Source organism: Sceloporus undulatus, chromosome 5 (genome assembly GCF_019175285.1).
Source record: "Sceloporus undulatus isolate JIND9_A2432 ecotype Alabama chromosome 5, SceUnd_v1.1, whole genome shotgun sequence".
NCBI lineage: Eukaryota > Metazoa > Chordata > Lepidosauria > Squamata > Phrynosomatidae > Sceloporus > Sceloporus undulatus.
In genome coordinates this window covers 146,820,760-146,844,319 of record NC_056526.1, presented here as the reverse complement: position 1 = coordinate 146,844,319, position 23,560 = coordinate 146,820,760, and the positions used below count along the sequence as shown (strand labels likewise).

Sequence of the window (23,560 nt, the reverse complement as noted above, 5' to 3'; positions counted from 1 at the left end):
GAAATGCAAAAATAGAAATCAGTTGGCCTGAAAGGTATTGTCTCATTTTCTCCCTCCCCCCCTTCATTCCTTCCTTCCTTTTATACTGTAAGAGACTAACATGGCTACTACTTTGAAAATCTACAGAAAGTGTATAGGTTTTGTTTCTGTGTCTTCAAGTCATTTCCGATTTATGGAGACCTTAACCCCTATCATGGGGTTTTCTTGGTTATATTTAATAGAAAAAAAATATCCATCCAGAGGGTATGGGCACTTTAAACAGAACATATTTCCATTAATGCAGTATTTTGGAAAGGAAATTTAGAAATAAATATTATCAATGATACTTGGATGATTCATTAAAAAGATCACAAATTGCATCTCTTTTTCTATACTATATATAAAAATCTGGTTAATTGGTTAAAAAAATAGCCAAGTGGTAGTGATTTGAATTCTTTTAAAAAGCTTCATGAAATTAACCTCTATGGGTTAAATAGACTGAAAACTAAACCACTGTCGCTACAAAAGGTAATACTGTATAGCAAATGATCTATGAAAACAGTGGAACAGTAATCCATTAAATGCTACAATAGCCAGCAAATGATTTCCTCTTGTAAAATTGTACAATTAAAGTCAATCAGACATATTTGAAAATGAAGCTTTTTGTATTATGTCCTCCCTACCAGTTAACACAGAGCCAAGATATCAGACAGAATTACAAGCTGAAGTAGCTAAAAGGTCACTGAAAGGTAGCTGTAGCTTAACAGTGCGTTATGCAATTATAAACCCACTGCTCTCAAGGTGAGCAAGGACTGCATGAGTAGTGCATACAACACAATAAAAAGACAATCGTGATCATGATATTCAACCAGAAAACATATAAAATTAATTGGATTTTTTAAAATCCCTGTAACTAAGACCAAATGTGTTGTACATTGATTAAAATATGTCTGGTTTTCAACATTGCCAATCAGGCAGGCCTGCAAAAATGAGGGTCATAAAAACTTTTTTTTAAAAATGCATGCTGGTTTTATAGGAATTCTAAATACCAAAAACAACCTCAGATTTGCTCCATCATGTACAGTTTTCTTACAACTTGCTTTAATGTTTCTATGTTATAATATGTGACTGAATGAAATGATCCTGCAAAGAATTATCCTTCAAAGTGTAAGAAAGGGGTTAAATTCTTCTAATCCGATGATATGAAACACAAAAATCCATTAAAAAGCAAAGGTATTTACACTGGAACATCAGCATCTATACATAATCAAGGCTAAGTAACAACTGAATTGATTTTAAAAAATTGGTATGCCATTTTTGTTGTGCTTTTTGAATTTAACACCCCAAAATACATCAAAAATACTGAATACTGAAAAAAGGTTTATTATTATTATTATTATTATTATTATTATTATTATTTTACTGCAGGTCTGTTTATCTGCCCATTTCAATTTATGTATTCACTGACACAGCTGAATCCAGGAGTCCAAGAAATGTATTCCTACCAAACTGAAACTAGCTACCCAACTTGCTTTCCAATTTTATTTTCAAATTCAGTAGGAGTATAACATAGCCTTTTCCAACCATTTTACCCTGGAGAAACCCTTGAAATAATTTGCAGGATTTAAGGAACTCCTGCATAAAATAATTATACCTACAGTTAAAAAAAAATGCTGTTTTTTTCTCGCAATCACAATCTCTCACAGAACCCATAGTAATCTCTTGTGGAACTCTACAGTTTCAGTGAAGTCCAAGTGAGAAAGTCTGGTATAACACAATTAAACTGAAAAGATGCCTCCCACAATTAAACTATGTTGCAGTCTTCTATGGGCAGATTACTTTAATCTGACTCTAAATAACACACTACTATAGTTAGATATGCTGTACATTTTATCGGTCCTGTACTAATTTGAACATGCTATTTAAATTGACATTGAAATTGAAGTTTAACTACAATTTTCTTTACCCACACCTGGCCCGGGGGGGGGGGGGGGGGGAGAGAGGATCTCTCTGGGCATCTGGAGGTACTCCATTGTGATTCTATGGTCAACATCTAGCAGATGCTGACCACAGAGTTATGCTGGAGAACCTTCCGGTGCCTAGAATGACCACATCTCACACAGACCACATTTCTAGCCAGCTGGAAACCCTTCAGCATGATTCTATGGTCAACTTCCACCAGAAATACAGGGTTTGTCATTATCTGTGATTTTCGCTATCTGTGGTAAGTCAGGGAACATATCACCCGTTGATATGGAGGTTGTACTGCACTGAAATGTTGATCACAGAAGCAATACTTATTCTTTTCGCAATTTGCTATGATTTTATCCTAACTCTCCTCCAATAAACACTAGGCATCATACATGGCTCCTCATCCCGCTTTTCACAATCTTATGAGAAGGTCATCTGAGAGGGAGTGACTTGCTCAAGGTCCTTCATTGTATTCATGACTCAAAGGGGACATGAATCTTGCTCTCTCATTTCCCAACAGAGTACTCTAGTCATTGCACCACACTACCACTCTATGAGGTTTCATGTTATATATCTGTCAAGGGTTTCTATGGCTAATAAGGAGCATAAAGAATAACTCCTTCTATATACTGTGTTAAGCTAAACTGGGGAGCTAAAAAAAAATTCCACACCTCTTTCAAACCAGCCTCATCCTACAAAGTGGTTGGTTGTGTGATGAGAGAGCAATGTCGTTGTAACAGGTGGAAAAATGATAATGGGTTGATCTATACATAGGTTGAGATCCTACACTGCCAAGTGTGGTGTATCAGTTCTACATGTCGAACTATGCCATGGCTTCCCTGTCACCACACCAAGACTCACTGTTCTGCTGTGATAATTCCCACCCCTGGCCATTCAATTGCTGGTGGAGAGCAGAGAGTTGCATAATGATGTGGCTATGTTCACTTAGCCAGAATGAGATTGAGAACATCATCCACTGGGGTCCTCTGGAGGTTTCAGCAGATTATGTCATTTGTCTGCATTTGGCTATGACTACATAGCATACAACCATCACTGAATACAGTGTGGTCCCCAAACTGCGCTCTTTAAGAGATTTTGGACTTCAGCTGGTAAATCTAGGGGATGAGGCTTTGAACACTGTAGAGGAAGAGAATAACAATCTCTGCAAAAACCCAAGAAATACTGGTGAACTTACAGTTGTTTATGTTACCAACAGGATGGTATCCATAGTACTTCTTTTTCCAGAAATAGTGCACCTTTGAATACTGCTTGTGTGAACAGTCACATAAGCAATACCAAACACAACCTACCACGTTTGCTGCCACTAAAAGTAGGGCAGGTGAGGCATTGAGCATCATCTGCACCAAGATAATCTGGTTCATATATTAGATTGTCCAGAAGCAAATCCCATGGGTGTCCTGAACTTCTAGTTCATAGAAGAAAACATGTTCTGTGAATCAGCAAAATGTTCCCCCATTTCCCCCAAAATTTAAGAGACTAAAATTTGGGGGAAGGAGAGAGAGAGAGAGGATAAAATTCAGCTGTTACAACTGAAAGGACATAGACATAAGAGTTCCACAACTTCAAACCCATATGGATTTAAAACAAAAGATAAATATGCTATCTGAAAAATCATGACAATAACAATTTAGATAATTTCAGTATATCCAGCACAAGGCAAGAGAGATTAAAAACTAAACAGAGGGCTTTTTTCTTAAGAAGATAAAACTTGAAGTTTAATTGGTAACTTTTCTGTAAGAAGGAAGAATTTGGAATTGTTCAGCCATTTTTATGATAGCGAATTCAGTGATTAACACTTAATCCGCAACCCAGTAATGAGTATTTAAGTTTCAAATAGAATTATATTCCAATCCAAAATACATTACTTGGAATTAAGGCCTACTGCAATAAATGAACCCAGCAAATCTATTTTAGAACATGATGTTAATTACTTCTAATGTATCAATCTCTTTTGTATCTCACGGTGCTCTGGATTTATATACAGTATGAATTCAAAAGTGAGCTATGGTTACTTCTGTATCTAAAGTGCTTAAATGAAATAAAATATATGTTTGCAGGCTTTGCACACATTTGTTACTTCAGCAACCATCTCCTTGCTCTCAACCTGCAAAAGCAAAACTCTCTATGGAAAGGGGCACTGCTAGATGCAAAACAATGTACACTGCATAACTGGGAAAATACTGCCTTTCTGCAATGAAGGGAATCTACGGTACATAGAGGGCTGAGGAGAAAGAATTTATCAGGGACTATTTCAATTAGCAGTTCAGTTGTAGTAGATGAGGTTGCAGGTGGACTGGACTTAAATTAACACATTAGGAGAAAGGGAGTTCATTCTTCCCCTTGTACCATTCTGCTGGGATGGTTTCCAATTAGATATTTGCTCCACTATCTGTAGCACCTTTGCTCCAACAGCACTGGAGGGTAACCATAACTTTAGAAAATGGTGCAACAAAATATAGAAACTCTTGCTTCCTCAGCATTGCAATTTCTACTTGTTTCTTAATCCTGTCAAACAGTTGCTTTGCAAGGAAATGTAAATACAGGAGATCCAGGTGTGAATATACAATCTTTCATCTAGTTTGGTTTTAACATTTACTCATTAAGTCAAATCCAACATTAACTTTTCATGATCAGAATCTGTTTTGTTTAGTTCAGTGAATCCAAGGATTGCTCATCTCTTTCTTTTCTTTTCTTTTCCTTTTCTTTCTGTTTTTTTTTTCCATCTCCTTTATGTACAAGAGAAGAAAATCAACAAGTTATAAACACTGTTTTTGATACAGCATGTAAGACTGCTGTTCAGTGAAAAAAGAGAAGACTTCCCCCAAGATAGGATGGGCTTCTTCGCATGAGCTTAAAAGATGACCACTCGTTTTGTGGTACAAATGTGCAAAAGAATTTGTAACAGAGCTGCTCAAAGTACCAGACATTGCAGGACTACAACTACCAGCATTCCTTATAATTGACTAAGCTGGATACGGCTGCTGGGAGTTGCAGTCCCAACAGCTCTGGCAGGTTGTACAATTACCTGCTTTAGAAGCTGATGAGAAAGGATAATTACACCATTTTTCATTATTTTCAGTGGAACATGCATCCTGCTATTGCCATACTCAAGAGAGATCACTGCCAATGTGACTTAAGAGCAATATTGTTTCAGCCTCTAGATTCCATGTGGACAAGGTTTTACATGTTAATTTAAAACAGGAATAAGCAATTTCCTCAGTTATCACAAGAGTAATATAAAACTAGGAATCTTCCATCAAGGCTTTTCAACTGCTTTCAAGACTGCAAAGAAAGGTAATTAAATGGTAATGAAAACTCCAGTTATAACAAAAGAACTATTTCTGTGAATGGCTTAGAAAAAACTAGCAGTTTAGATATTCACATATCCCAAAAAGCAGATAGCTTTTCCAAGCTACAGTGGATACCAAAACAGAATATCTCCTGTAATCTACCATATTTTCCAGCGTATAAGATGGCTTTTTAACCCTCTAAAATTGCGTCAAAAATCGGGGGTCATCTTATACGCCGGGTTAAGCCCCGGCCACAGAGGCCACAAGAGAGCCCTGCGGCCTGGCACACTCACCTGGCCTGTTCCAGGCCCAGCATGTCTGCCACCAGCCTCCTCCTGCCTTCCAGGCCTCCAGTGGCTCCTTCAAGCCTGCGTGCAAATGTGCACGGCCGGCTGCCAGCTTCACAGGCCTCCAGAGGACCCTTGAAGCCCGTGTGTGTGGGCGCCAGGCCACCTTAACTCGGCCCATAGTAGGCAAGGGCATTGCCAGCACACAAGGCAGGTTTTGCAGGCCTCAGCAGAGGCCTGGGAAGCCGGCGCGCACATAGGTGCTAGCCCCCCCTAGCAGGTTGAACTTTAAAAGTTTTATTAGGTATACATTGGAAGAGGGGTATGGTAGTCTTATATGGCAAGTATATCTCAAACTCTATATTTTAACTGAAAAAGTTGGGGGTCACCTTATACGCCCAGTCGTCTTATACACCGGAAAATACGGTAGTAATCTAGTCTGCAAGTCAGTTAAAGTGTGCCAAAGCCAGTTGAATGCTGGTGCTTTGAAAACAATGCTCCATGAAACAGCAGATACAAACCAGCCAGTGTGGTGCTTGAGCCAGTATGGTGTAGCGGTTTGAGTGTTGAACTTGGACTCTGGTACCAGAGTTCAAATCCCAGATGGGCCATGTAAACCCACTGGGTGACACTGGGCAAATCACATTCGCTCAGCCTCAGAGGGTGGCAATGGCAAACCCCCTCTGAAAAAACTTGCCAAGAAAATCCCATGATAAGTTCACCAAAGGGTCGCTTAAACTGAAATGACTTGAAGAAATACAACAACAACAACAAATAAAACAAATGAATGCATAGGGGGAATGGTTGTCAGAAAGTTGTTTCAGTGTGTTCATTCTTCAGTACCTATACTCTTTCACAGGGCTTGGACCTATGCATATTAAGTGTAACAGTGCTCTACTTCCTTTTTATCCGAAAAAGCAATCATTTAACAGGTAACTTACTCATTAAAGACCAGGTCAGGAGCAAAATAGAGGAACTGGCTGTTTGTATGCCTGTATGATCTCCAGCTCAAGGCAAACGATGACAAACACATCCAAGAATACTGGATTAGAGTAATTTGGTCCTCAAGAGGCAAGTTTCTGAAGCCTGGAAGATACAAGAATACATTTTAAAAACAACATATAAATATCAATGGCATTTCACATTAACTACTTTGTCATTGTCTAACTGGGCCTTTTCACACAAGGGAAATGGAGCAAAATCGGGGTTTTAAATAGCGATTATCCCATGCGAAACGCAATATTACAATTAAGATTTTCACACGACATCCCTATTAAACAGGCAATAGACAGCAACAAATCATACACAGGGAAATCCTGAAAACGATTTGTTGCTGTTTATTGCCTGTTTAATAGCGATGTGTGCAAAAATCTTAATTGCGATATTGCATTTTGCATGGGATACTCAATGTTTAAACCCTGATTTCCCATCAATTTTCCTTGTGTGATAAGGTCCTAGGTCTCAAACATAAATCATAATGTCTTTGCAATATGCAATTTATTAAAACAGTTTCTTAACAATGAAAGATGTTGCATTTTAAAACCCAGGAGCAAATAATTTAGGCAAACAAAGTCTGAGAGAAAAATTTAACTCTTAATTTAGGGCAGTAGTACTCACATTTTTACCCTTGGAACCCTTCTTTACATCTACATGTGGACATACACACACACACACACTACTCCCCAACTGACATAGTGTAGGAATAAAAATATTCTGCTTATTTAGTTTATGTATTTTCATTCGCACATTCATGTATATTTGTATTTTAACATTTTATGAGGAAATAACATTGTTCAAATTGAAGCAGAGCTTTCAATGCTCACCCCCCCCCCCCAAGCAACTCTCACGCTCCCCTGGGGTCCCACACAGCCATTTGCAAACCACTGATTTAGGGTAAAGTAGACAATATGCCTAGCAGGACTTAAAAGCGGTGCTCTCTTAACTGGTGAAAGGCCTCTGTTTCTCTTAGCATGTTCTTCTTCACATGCTGGTATCTTGCATTCCAGCATGCTTTGTTTTGTGATTGGTCAGTGAAAGGTAAACAAAGGTTTAATCTTATTAATCTTTGCTAATTGCTAATCTCTGGGAAAATGCAGCCTACTTAATGTCTAGTAAGACATTTTGCATCCTTATCTCAGATGTACAGGGAATGAGTCAGGAATACTCAATAACAAGGAAAATCCACTTGGCATATGTTTGGAGGCAGTGCAGTCTTTACTTATTTTACAGTATCCATAGCTGAATGTTTGCATCCAATACAGATTCCAGGTAAAGACATTATGACACACGAGGGGCTGGAGGTGCTCTGTGCTCACAGTGCTATGAAAATGTGAACAGAAGAATATGACATTATTCTTAAAAAGGCTCCTAGTTTTGTTTCTTCACTTCACTATCACTTCTTCTAATATATTCTTCATCAATATTAAATTTTATTTAGGCTACACTTTATGAAAAATATATTTATTCAGTATTTATTCAAGACAGCTACCTAGTTCAGTTTCCATTCCAAAGACACAATGGACTAATGCTTAAAACAGGAAGCTACTACAGTGGACCCTTGTTATACACTGGGGTTTGGTTCCAAGATCCCCCGTGTATAATAAAATACGTGTATGCTCAAGTCTCATTAAATATACTGACATAGCAAAATGGAAAATCAAGGTTTGATATTTGAAATTTATACTTATTTTGAACATTTTCAACCCGTGTATGCTTGAATCCGTGTACAAAAAATCTGTGTATAAGAAGGGTTGACTGTAATTAAATCTTGATACAAAGGAAGTATTATCATCAACATTTTTGCATAAATGAAAAGCCAAAGTATCTACATTAAAACAATATGTTGCACATTCAGAGGTTAAGAAATTCAAAACCCATTCATCTAAAATGCTATAATATTTGAAGTATTTTTGGTCTTGCTGGTTGGGGGGGGGGGGGGGGTTCCTGGGAATTGTGGTTAAAATATATTTTTCCAAGTATAAGGTTATACTAGATCCTTACCTGGAAGTATCTTTGCCCATTTTACCACCTGAATCATCTGCTTGCCAGCAAGACGGTTTAAAGTGGAGAGTAGGTGTTCTGCTGTATCTGGCTTTGAGCTGTCGTATCCTGCATATACAATTTCAGGTTCAATGTTCTCTAGAACCATGGCAGGCGAGGGAGTAAGTGCTGGTGAAACTGCAGACAAGTGAGGAACCAGTGCTGTGTTTACAGAAGGTTCCTTTGCTGGAGCAATATAGGTAGTCCCTTCTTCTGGACTTTGGGGAGGTGGCTGTTGCTGTTGCTGTGGTTCTTCATGGATTCCTTTTAACTTGCCCAATTTTTTTGACTTCCGTGCTGTGAAAAAAGAAAAGATGTGTAAAAATGCTGGCATTTTGTTGGAGACGTGAGTTATTACCTTCTTACCCTCTATCAAAAAATGGAAGACAGGGATGCTCCTTTGGCAACAGTTACCAGGTCAGGGAGTAATCATAATAGACCAATAGAAGAATTAGTTTGGACTTAAAAAAAAATAACTTGCATTTTAAAAGAATAATGTACACATGGAAAAAAGCAAGTTGCATTAATATCTCCCATATACATCTCAATTTTTAATGCATTTCCCCCTTGTTCACACAAAATCATGTGAGAATTATTAATTCTCCTAAAAGCACACATACCCTGTCACAAACCACTTAACTTTCTCTTTGTTCACTGAATCACTTTTGACTCTGTCATTCTTTTGTTATCCTCTCAGTATTCTCTCACAACTTTGCTTTTTAAATTTTACTGCATGTGTTCTCCAAGACAAAAGAAATTTAGTAAGTGTTTCAAATAGAGTGTCAGCTTTAAACAGACATAGGCCTGTTACATACAGCCAAAATAAAGCTGCTTCGAGTCACAGTGGAGATATGGGGTTTCAATGATGCATGCGTCCTCAGAGTCCAGAAGCCACACCAAAGCCATGCTCCAGTCCTTAGGGATGTGACTCGAAGCAGCTTTATTTTGGCTGTATGTAACAGGCCATAAAAGCTAACTGCGCAATTCAATTTCTTTGTATTTCCTCTTTCTAGACTTACCTGTGGGCCGTTTTAGCTGCACTCAAAATTTAGCAGAGAAGAGATGGCCTGAGACATTTCACTATCTGAGCTGAAGAACAAGATGGCACCCACCCACATTCTATACAGAAGCTGACTGGAGTGAGGATGAGTTAGATTTCGCTATTATATCTTAAGACAACAGACCAGGAAAAAAATGACTGAGTACCAGGAAAATATAACTGAGATCCCACATGAAAAGGGAGTAGTGTAACACTTCAACTGCACAATTCTGTGTCACCCTAGACATCCCTGTTAACTATCAAGTTTCAGTGTGTCTGCTTCTTACTGATGGTGATTGGGAGATTGGGACGTTGATTCAGAGGAGAAAGATGAAGCTGATCTGGGCTAGTGGGGAGGGGAAGAAATGAGAGTGTGTTCACAGATGGAGTGCACTGGTCTTTCCCCTTCTGTCAGAGTAAGAAGCTGCCATTTTTTCTCCCTCTGAATTGTATCTCCACTCCCCCCACTTCCAGTAGGCTTATTTCCTGGACTTGAGAATTGTGGAGGAGGTGGTTTTGGACAGGGCACAAAGGGCAAGAGAATAGCCTCCAGAGCCCTTTCCCAAAAGAGATGTGTGTGCATAAGCCACATATATGTGCACACACTGACAGAATCATCATAGTATTCTGCCCAGTGTGTAACACATGCAATTCTGTCTTGCAGCATAGGAGGATAGCCAGTAGAAACTCACTCAGAAGCAACAGCCATGGTACAGTGGCAGCTTCCCCAGAATCTGTTGCCTAAAACAGCTGCACACTTTGCCTAGTGGTAAGGGCAAGCCTTGTACAAGCATAACTAGCTCTACATTTTTTCACACTAAAAGGTGGGTTATCTAATTATCATTGCTTCTATTTACTTCTCCTTCCAAGGTCTGGTAGTTTCTATGGTACCCACTATATAGCAGTGAAGTGAACTGGGAAATCTCTTCTGTATTCATAGCCCATTGTGTGCTAAATGAATCTGAATGCATGTAGGTAATTTTTTAAATCACATTACTTTAATAAACAAAGGGAAGTATTGACATAAATATTGCATTAAAATAAAAAAACACCATTAAATAGCATCTGCTAGCATGCATTTACAAAGCCCATATATGGCCAATTCACTAACTGGAAATGTTGTACACAGAGGCATTTGACAGCTATCTCATGGAAGTGAAAGACATATCTCTGAATGAAAGGTCATCAGACATCTAGGTGCCTCCCCCCTTACACAGCAAGGTAAGAACAAGAAGTACCATTTGGAGGATCAACACCTTCCTAAACTTTGTATGAATTGTCAACAGAAAAGTTTTCAGAAACTGAAAGGGCTTTTAATAAGTACGGTACACACTGTGCTATTTTTCACTTTAAAAATACTTAATGCATGTTTTAGGTTGCTTTTAATGTTACTAATAGGTGAGGTTGTTGTCAGAATCAAGCAGATTCTGACTTATGGCGACTCTCACCATAGGTTTTTCTTGGCAAGATTTATTCAGAGGAGCTGTCACTGCATTCTTCTGAGGCTGAGAGAGTATGACTTGCTCAAGGTCGCACAGTTGGTTTTCATGGCCTAGTGGAGATTTGAACCCTGGTCTTCTTGCTGACACTCTACTGATGATTTACATTTTAATAATAATCTTTTGTATGTTTATTTTAATCTACAGTGGATTTTTTAAAAAATGTGTAAGCTGTCTGTTCTGGGGAAAAGGGTATTGGGAGTGAGGGTCAAATGATGTTAATGAAGGAATAACTGAAGCCTGGTTTGGAGAAATGCCTATTCCATGGCACCAGGAATTGTCAAGGGCACCTTGCTTTGGAAAAGTTCCCAGAAACCAGGTATTACAGAGATAGGCTGCTCATTGCATGCAGATACCTTATCCTTACAATGGTAATAAAGCTGTCTTACTTTCTTTGTAGCTTCATGACCTGGGTAAAGGTACAATTGACAGTGTAATGGATTGTTGGCCTAGTGTAGTGTACCCAAATGAACTTATCCTCCTGTACTCAGCGACATTTATTTATTTATTTAAAGTATTTCTGTACTGTCATACACATTGACGTCTGTCTCTCAAACACATACATATGTATGTATAGTATACCATTCTCATATGTCACTAAACCTTCCTTAGGAACCTTAAAGACAAAGAGCACCCAATTCCCCCTAATCTTCTAAACACAAATAGCTTGTTCAGAGCAGCACACCCTATTCACAGTAGGAAGCTCATTAAGAACAGGACAGGACTGGGACCCCCCCCCCCAGACAGTCCTATTTCAGATATACAGTATTTCATAAGTCTAAACTACAGTAAATATATGTTTGCACCTAAAGGTGTTATATTTCATCCTGATATATAGCTGACTTTTGACAAATTACTATCAAAATTTCTCCTATTCTTCACAAATCAAATCACCTTCCCTCCCACCCTCTAAAGAAAACTGGATTGACAAGCTGCAATATAGTGCATTTATACAACTTCAACTTCCAAGTCAGCCAAGGACAAACTCTGTCTCAAAGAGCCCAGTCTGTCAAGAGAATCATAGAGCTATATGAAGTTGCCTATCACCTTGGTGAATCTTCAACGTAATGCAATGTAATTCTGGACTGCCAGAATTTCAGATGCAGGATATTTCATTTTGTGACAAACACATAATCAAGTATGTATGTAGTCTTCTATTGCTTGATACATTTTCATTGTTGGAACGTGTGAAATATACAAACCTATGCATACAAAGTTACCGATCTATAGAATGATAAATATCCATCCATCACAAGTTTCTCAAGTTCAGTTTCAATTAAAAAAACTACTGCATTAATTTATTTAGTGTGCATGGCATGAATTTCAATATCTCTTTGAAAAGCAACTAACTTAATAGAGACTGAGGATTCTTGCAAATGTATTCAGTTAGATGTTAAGCATGAATGTCCAAAGAATCTATTCCTGCTCTTTTGCATATTGTGAAATAAAAACAGATCAAACTATCTTTCCTTACACTCACAGAACTGATTTCCATTCTGTGTTGCTGCTACAAGAAATTCATGCAAACTGTTTAGTATTTTGAATTGGATATATTTTGCAGAAATACAACACAAGAGATGGACAAAGCCATGTCCCCCTCCCATGTATTTGGTGCAAAAGATATTTTGAAAGTAATTTCGGGGTACCTAAACAGGCTTTTGAAATGCCTATTTATAACCTTGAAATGAGAAGCAGTCATTTTCTCTAACATATCAGACTAGGTTTTTGCTTGTAATGGCCTTGGGTAGATCCAGAAGTGCCCCCAATATATAGTACCTAATTTAAGTATTAGTTTTTCAAAATGCAACAGCTACTTCTTTGACAGGACACATTGTGCAATGATATTATGGAGTGTACACAGCACACCAGATTAACATAAAAGAAGAAGACATCAGAAAACTAATACAAATCGGAAACCAAATTCAGGAGTCATAATGAGTCTTCCCTTGCAGTAAGGAAATACAGTATAGTATACTCATTCTATATCTTATATAGTCCATTGATATCCAACAGAAATTGTTGTATCTGCACGCTTATTATGGTGCCTGACTTGCCAAAGTTATACTTCCATTTCTCTTACTGAAGTTTTTCTGGAACAAAGACAATGAAAAACTGATGATGCCCAGAGAGATTTAATACCTCTGTTAAGATTGGATGGACATTTGTCAATGGACAAGTATAGATTATTCCTTTTTGCAAAATCATTTTGGATACAATCAAAGGGATGATGTGCAAACTTGGACAGTCAAATGAATAGTGCATTAGTGAAGGTGAGGAATAGCAATCACAAGCAGTTTGAATTTGGGTGTGCTAAAGAATGACTTTTGAAGATGATGCAGTAAAACAAGAAGCAATGTGGGATAAGAATGAACTGAAGGGGCTGGGGGGTACTATTTTCTCCTCCACCCCAATGATTCATCACAACAAAGCATTCAGTGTTGCATGAGCCTTTTAGAGTAAACAGTTATGGAGACAAATCAAGGAAGAGGATTTCCTCCCTCCATCTTATAATACTAGAACCTAAGTCATTCAGTGAAGCTGAACAGTGGGAGATTCAGAGACAAAAGGTACCATTAAACTGTGGAATACAATGCCATAAGATGTAGTGATAGCTGCCAACCTGGATGGCTTTAAAAGGGAATTAGATAAACTTAAGGGGGATAAGGCAATCAATCACTACTAGTCATGATGGCTATATATTACCTCCAGGATCAGAGGCAGTATGCCTTTGAATACCAGTTGCTAGGGAACATGAGCAGAAAGGTGCTATTCTGTGTATGCCCTTCTTTGGACCTTTTCATAGGCATCTGGTTAATTACTGTGGGAACAAAATGCTGGACTATATAAGTGTTTTGTCTGGTCCTGCTAGACTCTTCTTCTGTTCTTAAACTGATCCATACCATTGTATTTTGCAGCAAGAATGAAGCTCTCTATAACACACCTTTACAAAAGATGCTATACAGCAAGGAGAATAACGATAGCAATTATAGTCCAGGGGAACATGACAACGACTAGTACAAGTGAGAGGTATTTTGATTTTCTTGGCTGAGATTTGGCAAAAAAGCAGAGATGATAGAAGATCTGAACACAAAGCACTATGGCTTCTTAGTAATTCCACAGTCACTTTACTGTAAAGGTTTCTGGCTGTCGTGTTCTGTGTGCAGGCTCCTTCGCAACATGATGGTCCCCATGTTATTTTCTCCAGTCTGCTTCTTAAAGGAGATACACGACTATGTTAGTTTTTGTTTCTGTACTTTTAAGATAAAACACCATATTTTGCCCCGTTTTTAAGGATATATGTATATGGGTCCACTCAGTTGTTAACTGTATCTGGCTAAATGAAGTGCACAATTCCCTTGTTGCAACAGCAACACTGCTACTGATCCACTGCTGGGCACAACTCAAAATCCTGGTTATGACCTATAAAACACTTTTACAGCCCACCCACACCAATGGAGTGGATGGCAAGCCCTGTTGCTGTTAGTAGCCACATGTGCATGCGGCTGCAGCAGAGTAGTCGCACACACACCCATTAAAATTTGCATGAGTTGAAATGCTGCAGTTTTTTCATCTGCAAGGAGTCTGTATTGGAACCTGCACAGATACTAAGAACTGACTGTACAGCTTGGATCCAGGTTATGGCTGTATTGTCCCATATGAACCTGCTCATGCTTTGAGATCTTCTGCCCCCCCCCCTTGTTTTTGTCTTACCACTCTCACAGGTACATCTGGTGGGAATACAGAAGAGGGCCTTCTCAGTGGCTGTTCCCCGATACTAGAACTACTTTCTCAGAAAAGTTAGACTTGCTATTTTTCTGCAGACCTTTGAAGACATATTTCTTAGGGTAACGGGTCTGGCATAATAAGCTAGTTTGTCTGTTGTTTTGTTTTAATAGTTTATGTTTTTTAACTGGTTTTAGTTTTCTGATAGTGTAATTACATTTTTAACTTCTGTGTACTGTGAATTTTTAGCTTTAATTGTTAGATATCACCTTGAGTCCTAAAATGGGAAAGAGAAGATTTATATACACAGGGGGAGGAGTGGTGAGGAGAGAAAAACACTGAAGAATAAGAATGAGGAAAAAGTGTAAGACAATTTCTCATTCCATTCTAAAGATTGGTCAGATAATTCCACTCTAGAGATAAATTGGACCAACGGAGAAAGTAAAAATAAGTGGGGAAGAGATTAAAAAATACAACCAAGACAGATACTATAGGGTGATTAAAAGAATGGTGCAAACCTAAATAAGAACAGCTTTATTTCTGAATTATTCTTTAGAATCACTTTATACATGAATGGGCAACTGTATAGAGGACAGGGGCTAATTTTTGCACCCATAAGCACCTCACAGGCTGCACTGTTATGTCAATTCTGGTGTCATTTTTGGTTGCTTTTCAACCATTTTTGTTGTTTGAGGGTTTTTAGAGCTTCTGGAATATGCCACATTTGTTGCTGATTTGGGGAAATTTTGGTGGGATTTGGAGTGGGGGGGGGAACCAAATGGAAAGTGATGATTTTTTCTTTTTGAGGGGCTTGTGGGTGTCATCAGAAGCCACATAATTGGAGATTGGGGCTACATGCTGCCAAGAGATGGCACATTCATCACCCCTGCTTTACTGCTTTGACCACTACTGTATTGAAATGGATCTTTTACAATACACAATTCAATATATTCTCCAGAGTGTAAAAAGAAAGGTACTTTTTTGGATTACAACTCTAAAAAGCCATCTGGGGGATCTGGAAGCAGAAGCCCAACAGGTGACTTTTCCAAGTCCTGCATTTGTCACTCTGTTGGAGCGTCTAATAAACAGCTTAGGGCATTATGCACAGCAAACTAGACTGTCTGATCCCAGACAGACGTGTATAGTGAGACAGAGAAGTTGAAATGATAGGATGAGTTGAAGATAATGTATTCATGGTGGTAGGGTGAACAAAACTCAAAACACAGTTTAAAAGCTACTGTAGACTTGAATATCAAGCAGAATTTTAAGCAAATAAAATGTCAATACAACACCTGATGAAAAATCACTACGTCAATTGCTGCTAGCAACTTGGATTTACTTGAGGTTCTGTCTTCCAAGCACAGCCAGGTGCTGCTTAATTTATTTAAACTGACAAGATCATGGCTCTAGGTGGTCTGTCTCCCAGCTACAGAGACTCTCAGATTACATTAAAGACCAGAATGAAGATGTCCTACATGACAACATGGAAGATAAATATGGTAGGTAAAATAGTGGTCATTGTTTTGGGTTGTTGTTGTTTTTAAAGATGAAATCTTCCTGATTCCACTATGAAGTACACTAGTGTTCTTCATGTCCAGAAAAGCTTTACAATAATATATGCCTTACATTAAAATATGAAATGGAAAAGGGAAAACAGTCACTAAAAGAATAGGCAACAGAGCAAAACAAATTATCCTTCAAATCCTATTTTAAATTAATAATCAAAAGACATGTTCATTTGTTTACACCAATTAACAAATATATTTTGGGCTTTATGTTCTGTGTTAAAGGCCTTTACACATTCATTAAGCACCGAAATGCTGCATACTTTCTAATGCAAAGGGCCACATCTTTACCTAACTAGTTATTTTGACAATACTGTACTATGTTATCTTATGCTGCGATTACTGTAATTAGCTCTTCACCACAACGTTGGAGGTGCACAGCTATTAGTGGAAGAAGAGTGCACCTAAGTCCTAGATTTGTCTATTTCCTGGAATAATAACGTGGAGCTTATGCAATAGAAGCTATTGTGCTTTCCAGAACTACTTTTCCACATTTCAAATATCCAACTGGCTACCAGTACCAGTCACAAAGAATCCAAGAAGTGCAGTGGTTCAAACTTTTGAAGAATTCTCTGAATGGATACAGCAGCACTCAGAAACAAGAATCATCTGGTGTGCATTGGAGAAAGTGGGTAAAATACCACACTTGTACTTTGAAGCAATGGACAGGAAAGAGGAAAAACAAAGTTGTTTTTTAAACAAAAACAAAAACAAACCTCTTGGCTCTACATTTCTTACATAATGGTGAAATGTAATCCATCAAAAAGATCCTTATTAACCAGGTTAACTTCTTAAAGTAGTTTGTGTGTGAAGCGGGCCCACACCTGCTGGAGCTGGGATCTGGAAATGTGGAGGACAGAAGGCATGAGTCTGTGGTTTCCTGCTGTGAGGGGCATGTGCCTGCAGTGGGGCATGTGCACGGGGCTGCTCTCCGCTGGCCTAAAGTGCCGCCAAGGTGAGGGTACTGTTTTGTCTCCAAGGTTGAGGAGGAGAAAACAGAGGACGCCAGTCTTCTGAGGGGGCTGTACGTCGGGAGGGAGTGCTGAGAATGCCTGTCATCCTCCAATTGTCTCTCAGGGCCAGTTACTTTCTCTGTTTTTCTTTTGCAAAATGCTCAGATCAGCCGGACACAATTTTTATAGTAGTCTGCACAGTAAATATATTGCTCCCTAATATACCTGATGTGAGGGAGCAGCCATTATTCTTCCAGTGTGTCAAGGACCAATAACATATTTGTGCCTAGTTGCTACAAATATTTCTTTCCTGTTAACAAGTCTAGCAGCTAATGGTCTATAGACTGGCATTAGTCCCTCAACTACCACTAGTCTATATAATCCATCCTTTAAGCCAAGGATGTGAATCATGGAGCCCTCCAATTTCTGTTGGACTACAACTCCCAGCTGTATGAGATGTCATAGCCAATTACAAGGTATACTAAAGGTTGCACTTCCAATAGCATCTAAAGATCTGAATGGTTCCCAATCCTGCTTTAAGCACTGTGTGTGTGCATGCGCCTTCAAGTCACCTAGTAGCTTATGATGTCCCCATGAATTTTATAGGGTTTTTTTTAGGCCAATAAGACTCAGAGGTGGTTTCACTGATTCCTTCCTGTGAAATATAGCCTAGAGCACCTGGCTTTTGTTGGTGGTCCCTTATTCAAGTACTAACCAAGAGTGAACCTGCTTAGCTTTCCAAGATCAGACAGGATCTGGTTTATGGTATTTAGACTGCTGCTTTAAGCATATCCTGTTTAAATTGCTATTGTTTCTTTTTCACAGAAACTGATTTTATTTTGTGAACTTCGCTTTCCTTCAAGTTTAGATAACTGAATGCAAATTACCTGGTGAATCCAGAAATGTTATTGTTTCCTTACCATAGTGACTTATACCTGATACCAGCTGGATTGATTCACCCTGTCCCTAATTTATCCGAATTAAGCCAAAAATTAAATACCAAAAATAGGCTATTGTCTGCACAACATACTTCAACAATGTTTAGAGCTAAACTATTTATTTAGGAAAAAAAAGAAAGATTTCATCTTTTAAAATCCAGATTCAGCAAAAGCGGTAAAAGTATCATGTTTCTGCATCATCCCTGGTCCCTCCTTCATTTCCTGGCACTGTTCCCTGGCTAAGGTACACACTCTCAGGTGACCTTGCTGATAACAAAAACAGTAGTTTTATGAAAGAGCCAAAAACTGATCCATTCCAGTATTCCTCTTGTCATTTCCACATCTATTTATTCCTTTTGAATGATCCATTCCTTATTTTTCATACCTCCATATTTCCATGCTCCTGTTTCTAGCCCTTATTACTCTATGCCTTTTCCTAAAAGGCACGGTATCTCTTCTTATTTTCTGTCCTCTGCCTATCAAAACTCTGCTACTTAGGATCACAGGATCATTGAACCTTAAGAGTTAGGAGAGGCTGCAAGGGACCTATTGTCTAACCTCCAGCCATGTAGGAAATATATAATTACAGCAATCTTGAGAGATGCCCATCCAATCTCTGTTTAAACCTATTTGATTTAACAACATTTTTATCACTGTGATTTCTTGAACATGTTCATAATGAATGCATTTTCTTGTAAATGCAGATCAGAAAAATGAAGGGAAAAAAAACCTCACCATGTCATTTGTATCTAATTTTTAAAGGGTGGAAGACTTTTGATGAATTAAAAGAAATTTTGCAATTGATCACCTTAAGGCTTCACTCACTCCATTAAGCCTTGACATTTCAGAGGCAGAGTCAAGGTAGCCTCAGATCTTCAGGCTAAAAACTTGCCCTCTTTTTCAAAGATGCTATATTGAGCAGGAGGAGAAACACTATATATTTTGGTGAACTTTGTCTATTTGGCAGATCAAGAGGAGGGAAGCAGATCACTGTGATTTCCAGGTAAGACAGTTGCCTGTCTGTTCCTGAGCTTGCTTGGAAGACCACAGCACAAGTACAGTGGGTTATATTGCTGCTTTATCTACGAAACATGATGTCACTACAGTAATTAATGTTGCTCTGTGGATTTATTAAATTAGTTTATAGGCATAGTCTCACTTGATAGATATGGTCAAAACATATTGGACACAACAAACATGTCATCTGTCATTTAACTGGGTCTTACATACTTCTTTCCTCAAGCAGAAAGAAGTAGAAAGAACAGGAAGAGTGCACTGCATGGCTACAAGGAAGCCACAACTGTAATATGAAGAAAGTATTAGGAAGCACGATTTTGAAGAGCGTAGAAGATGTATATTTGGACTACAAATCCCAGAATTCAGCAGTAACATGTTGGATAGGAGATTCTGGCATTTCTTGACCAAAAAGTGCTACTATTTATTTACCACTTTCTTCCCCATACTGGGATTCAAGGTGGCTAACAAAATTTAAAACGGTCCAAGTTAAAACAATACAAAACATTAAAAATACAAAGTTTAAAACATTACGTATTTAAAATGTAAAACTCTTTATAAAACTCTTACAGCGCCCATGTCAGCACGATATGTTCTTATCTGCTATTAAAATGAAAGCAAGGAAAAAGCCAGCCTGGCCTCTCTAGGGAGGGATTTCCAAGTATTGAAAGCAGCCACTGAGAAAGCCCTCTCTCTTGTTCCCACACACTTGAGAGGGTAGTGAAACAGAGAAGAAGGCCTCTCCAGACAATCTCACTGTTCTAGTGGGTTTGTAACTGGATATACTTTTGTACTTTTTGTGAATTTTCTGTCATTTTTATATCCAACATCCACACGCTTGTCGTAGACACAGGCATATTTCATACCATTCTGCCCTGCTCTACTTCAATTTACAGTAGGCCCTCCATATCCGCGAACTTGCCCTCCACAGATTCCAGCATCTGCAGATGGCAAACTCACATTGGGGGGGGGGGCAGAAAAGGAGGAAGATGCAGAGGTGACAGGGAAGAGAAGGAAGAGGGAGAGGTAGAGATGGCAACGGGAAGAGGAGGAGGAGGAAGGAAAGGCGGAGGAGGTGGCAGGAAAAGGAGGAGGAAGAGGTGGCAGCAGGAAGAGGAGGAGGAGGGAAAAGAAGGAAGAAGTGGTAGCGGCTGCAGCAGCAGCAGCAGCGGGAGAAGAGAAGGAGGAAGAAAGAAGACAGGAGGAGGAAGTGGTGGTGACAGCAGTGGGGGGAAGAGGAGGTGGTGGTGGCAGGAAGAGGAGACAGCCCCCTGCCGCCCACCGCAATGAGAGCGGTGAGGCGGGCTTCAGACAGTTGGGGAGGCAATTGTCCCCAATGTGGCATGGCAGCACTATTATTGAGAACAATGAGACTTGAGCATTTACAGATTTTGGTATCTGCGAGGGGATCCAGAACAGATCCCCCACTGATACTGAGGGCCCACTGTACTTTACTTGAAAGAATACTTTTACAAAAGGACTCCATTAGAAATGCATCTTCATATCCTTATAGTATTAAGTATGAAACTATGGCTGGCATTCTGTTGTTGAATTATGGTGGCATAAGGCAGACTTAAACTATCACAACTCACTTTTTGGTCCTTGGGAAAGTTAAAATTCACCACTGACCATGCAATGACTCCCCCACAAAACTTTTTCTCAGAGATAGGCCCACAAATCTGACCAGTTCTTGGACAGTGGAGAGCAGGAGATAACAGCCCACTTATTTTCCTGAGCTGGTTATAGAGCAATGACATCATCTGCAGGGGCCCCAGGAGAACCCCTGAAGGTTCACTCAGGTTGCCTGTCACTGTGTGTCCAGATGAAGGAAAAGAGCTGTCTGCTGCTCCCCTTCTCTCCACTAACCAGGAAATGGCAGGCCCAGGGTGACGCATTTGGGAAAAAGTTGGGTTGGAGGGGTTAGAAGGGAGGCTATTGTTCAGTATATCTCATAGCTGTGACTCTCGATGCAGGGTCTCAGTTATATTGTTAACTAAGGGTAGAAATCTGTTGGTGAACTACATCAACATCAGGCTTTATTTTTTGACTTGACACTTTTGGAGGGGGGTAGCATTTGTAGGGGAATGGCAACAAAAGCCATTCCTGTCAGGAGATAAAACTTCTTTGTTAGCTCCTTATCTAGCAGGGCACTTTTTTTTCCAGATGAGGATGGCCTTCACTGCAGGTCTGCTCATGGTAGTTTGTAGCTGCGTTGTCTGTGACCCCTTTTCCTCCACTACTGTGCCACTTCCTCCTCCACCACTGCCACCTCCTCCTCTTTGTCCTCCTTCTCCAGCATAGTTACACCAACAAATAGGGCCTTGACCTCACTAAGTATTGAAGTCATCCTAATCATGCGGTTTAATAATACATTTAATTTGACAAGCATATACATTTTTACTACATATTTTTAAACTAGGCTGGAAATTAGCAGGAAATTCTGGTAGATAACACATAGCTTGAACTTTCCTTTGGCTGCATCTATTTTGATATTCTTTTAAAATGTTCCCACAGCAGAATAATAATAATAATAACAACAAGGTGCAGAACTCCTGATGCTTTAATCCTCTTAGCTGTGTGAAACTCCACTAAAATTACTGTCATCATCTAACTCCCACTTTCCTTATTCAGAGCTATAAAATACATATTTCAAAAAACCCTCAGAATGACAATAGGGTACAGTACTTTTGCACAATACTTTGTTCTTAGTTGAGTAATTCAAGATAGAACTTCTGAGATCATCCAGCTGATAGCAGTTTAAGAATAGTACATGTTTAAAACTTTTCTTTTTGCCCAAGTAAAATGAAAATGTGTATTTATTTCTGTGTCCTTACCTCCCAGATTCATTCCAGCTTGGAGACATTTCTGTAATCGACAAGCTGGACAATTTTTTCTTCGAATCTTGTCAATTATGCAGTCATTCCGTCCTGCACATAAATAATTGTGCTGCCCTGCATTGACAAAAACAAATGGCATAAGGTTTTTTTATTAATAGTCTTTAAACAAATTTACATTAACAAGCTTCACATAGATATTTTAGAAATACAATCATATATACTCATCTAGTGCATCCATATATACTCATTCTTTTTAACTTATACCTTTTGTATCTCCCTATGATTTGAACACTATCGTATATTTGGGTTTGAAATTTCTCCTTATAATTTAATAGTTTAAAAAGTCTTATTAACTATATAAATCAACTTCCCGTACACTGTCTTCCAAGAAGTTCTTTCTTGTCCTTCTTCCATGACTCTTTTATTGTGAAACTTCAGAATTCACCAATTAGCTTGCTTATCTGCTGCTCAACACAATACTACCTTGGATTATGTAAACATTTTGCCAAACTGTACAGTTTTATAAATTGTCTTCATTTCCCTCAGTATTATCAATTAGCTACAATAAATTCCTCAAAGAACATTGCATGTATTTTGCTTTATGTTATCATATAAAAGCTTTTTTAGAACTATTTTTAACATAACGTTAAAAGTAAATCTAAATATTATATTGTATTTTTATAGATACATACATATTGTTGTTTATAAAGCATAAGTTATTTTTTAACTTATATAGTTAAATAAACGGTCCACAATCCAGCCACTGCTGCAATATATTGGCCTGAATTCAATTAATTAGTCCCAACTAGAATAGACTCACTGAATCAGTTTTTGAATAGTGAGTCAATATGTAAGTAAATCTTGGAGGAAAGGCAAAAAGGAGCAATTAAATGAATACTGAGAAGGAAAAGATAAGGAGTTGGAGATGCATAAGAAGGCAATGAAGGCATGGTTGAGATTTCTAAATTTAGAGCAAGATTAAAATTCAGCCTCTCCTTGAGGTTACCCAGTAGAATTGATAGTCAGTGGAGCAGGGATGTGGAGACTGTGGCTTTTCAGGTATTCTTGGAATCCAATCCCCATACAGTAATTCCTGACCAATAGCCTTGCTTGCTGGGGCAGATAGAAGTTGGATATCAACAACCTAGAGAGCCATGGTTTCCCCACACTTCCAATCCCAACCAAAAAGAACACTTCAGCTTAGTTTGGTCTCAGCTAAATCATAAGCTATTCAAATTTACATTCTGAAAAAATAAACATTCAAAATTTACTGATATAAATAAAGTAAATTTAACATGATTAAGGCAATTATCACTGCTTTGTGCTTTCCTAACCATATTATTAAAATAGAAACCTTTACAGACCCTGACTGTGATACATTGGACAAAAGCAAACTATGGCCTGT

At 38.6% G+C, this 23,560-nt stretch overlaps 1 protein-coding gene across 5 annotated transcripts in view; it reads right to left on the bottom strand.

The window, feature by feature from the left end:
* NR3C2 (nuclear receptor subfamily 3 group C member 2) overlaps positions 1 to 23,560 on the bottom strand; it is a 192,896-nt gene that overhangs the window by 33,869 nt on the left and 135,467 nt on the right. For all 5 annotated transcript variants that reach the window (XM_042466730.1, XM_042466732.1, XM_042466728.1 and 2 more), the window contains 3 exons: positions 22,153 to 22,269; positions 8,549 to 8,884; positions 6,490 to 6,634 (listed from right to left, as the gene is read on the bottom strand). In XM_042466730.1, the coding sequence (XP_042322664.1) occupies positions 6,490 to 6,634; positions 8,549 to 8,884; positions 22,153 to 22,269 (598 nt within the window). The remainder of the gene's footprint in view (positions 1 to 6,489; positions 6,635 to 8,548; positions 8,885 to 22,152; positions 22,270 to 23,560) is intronic.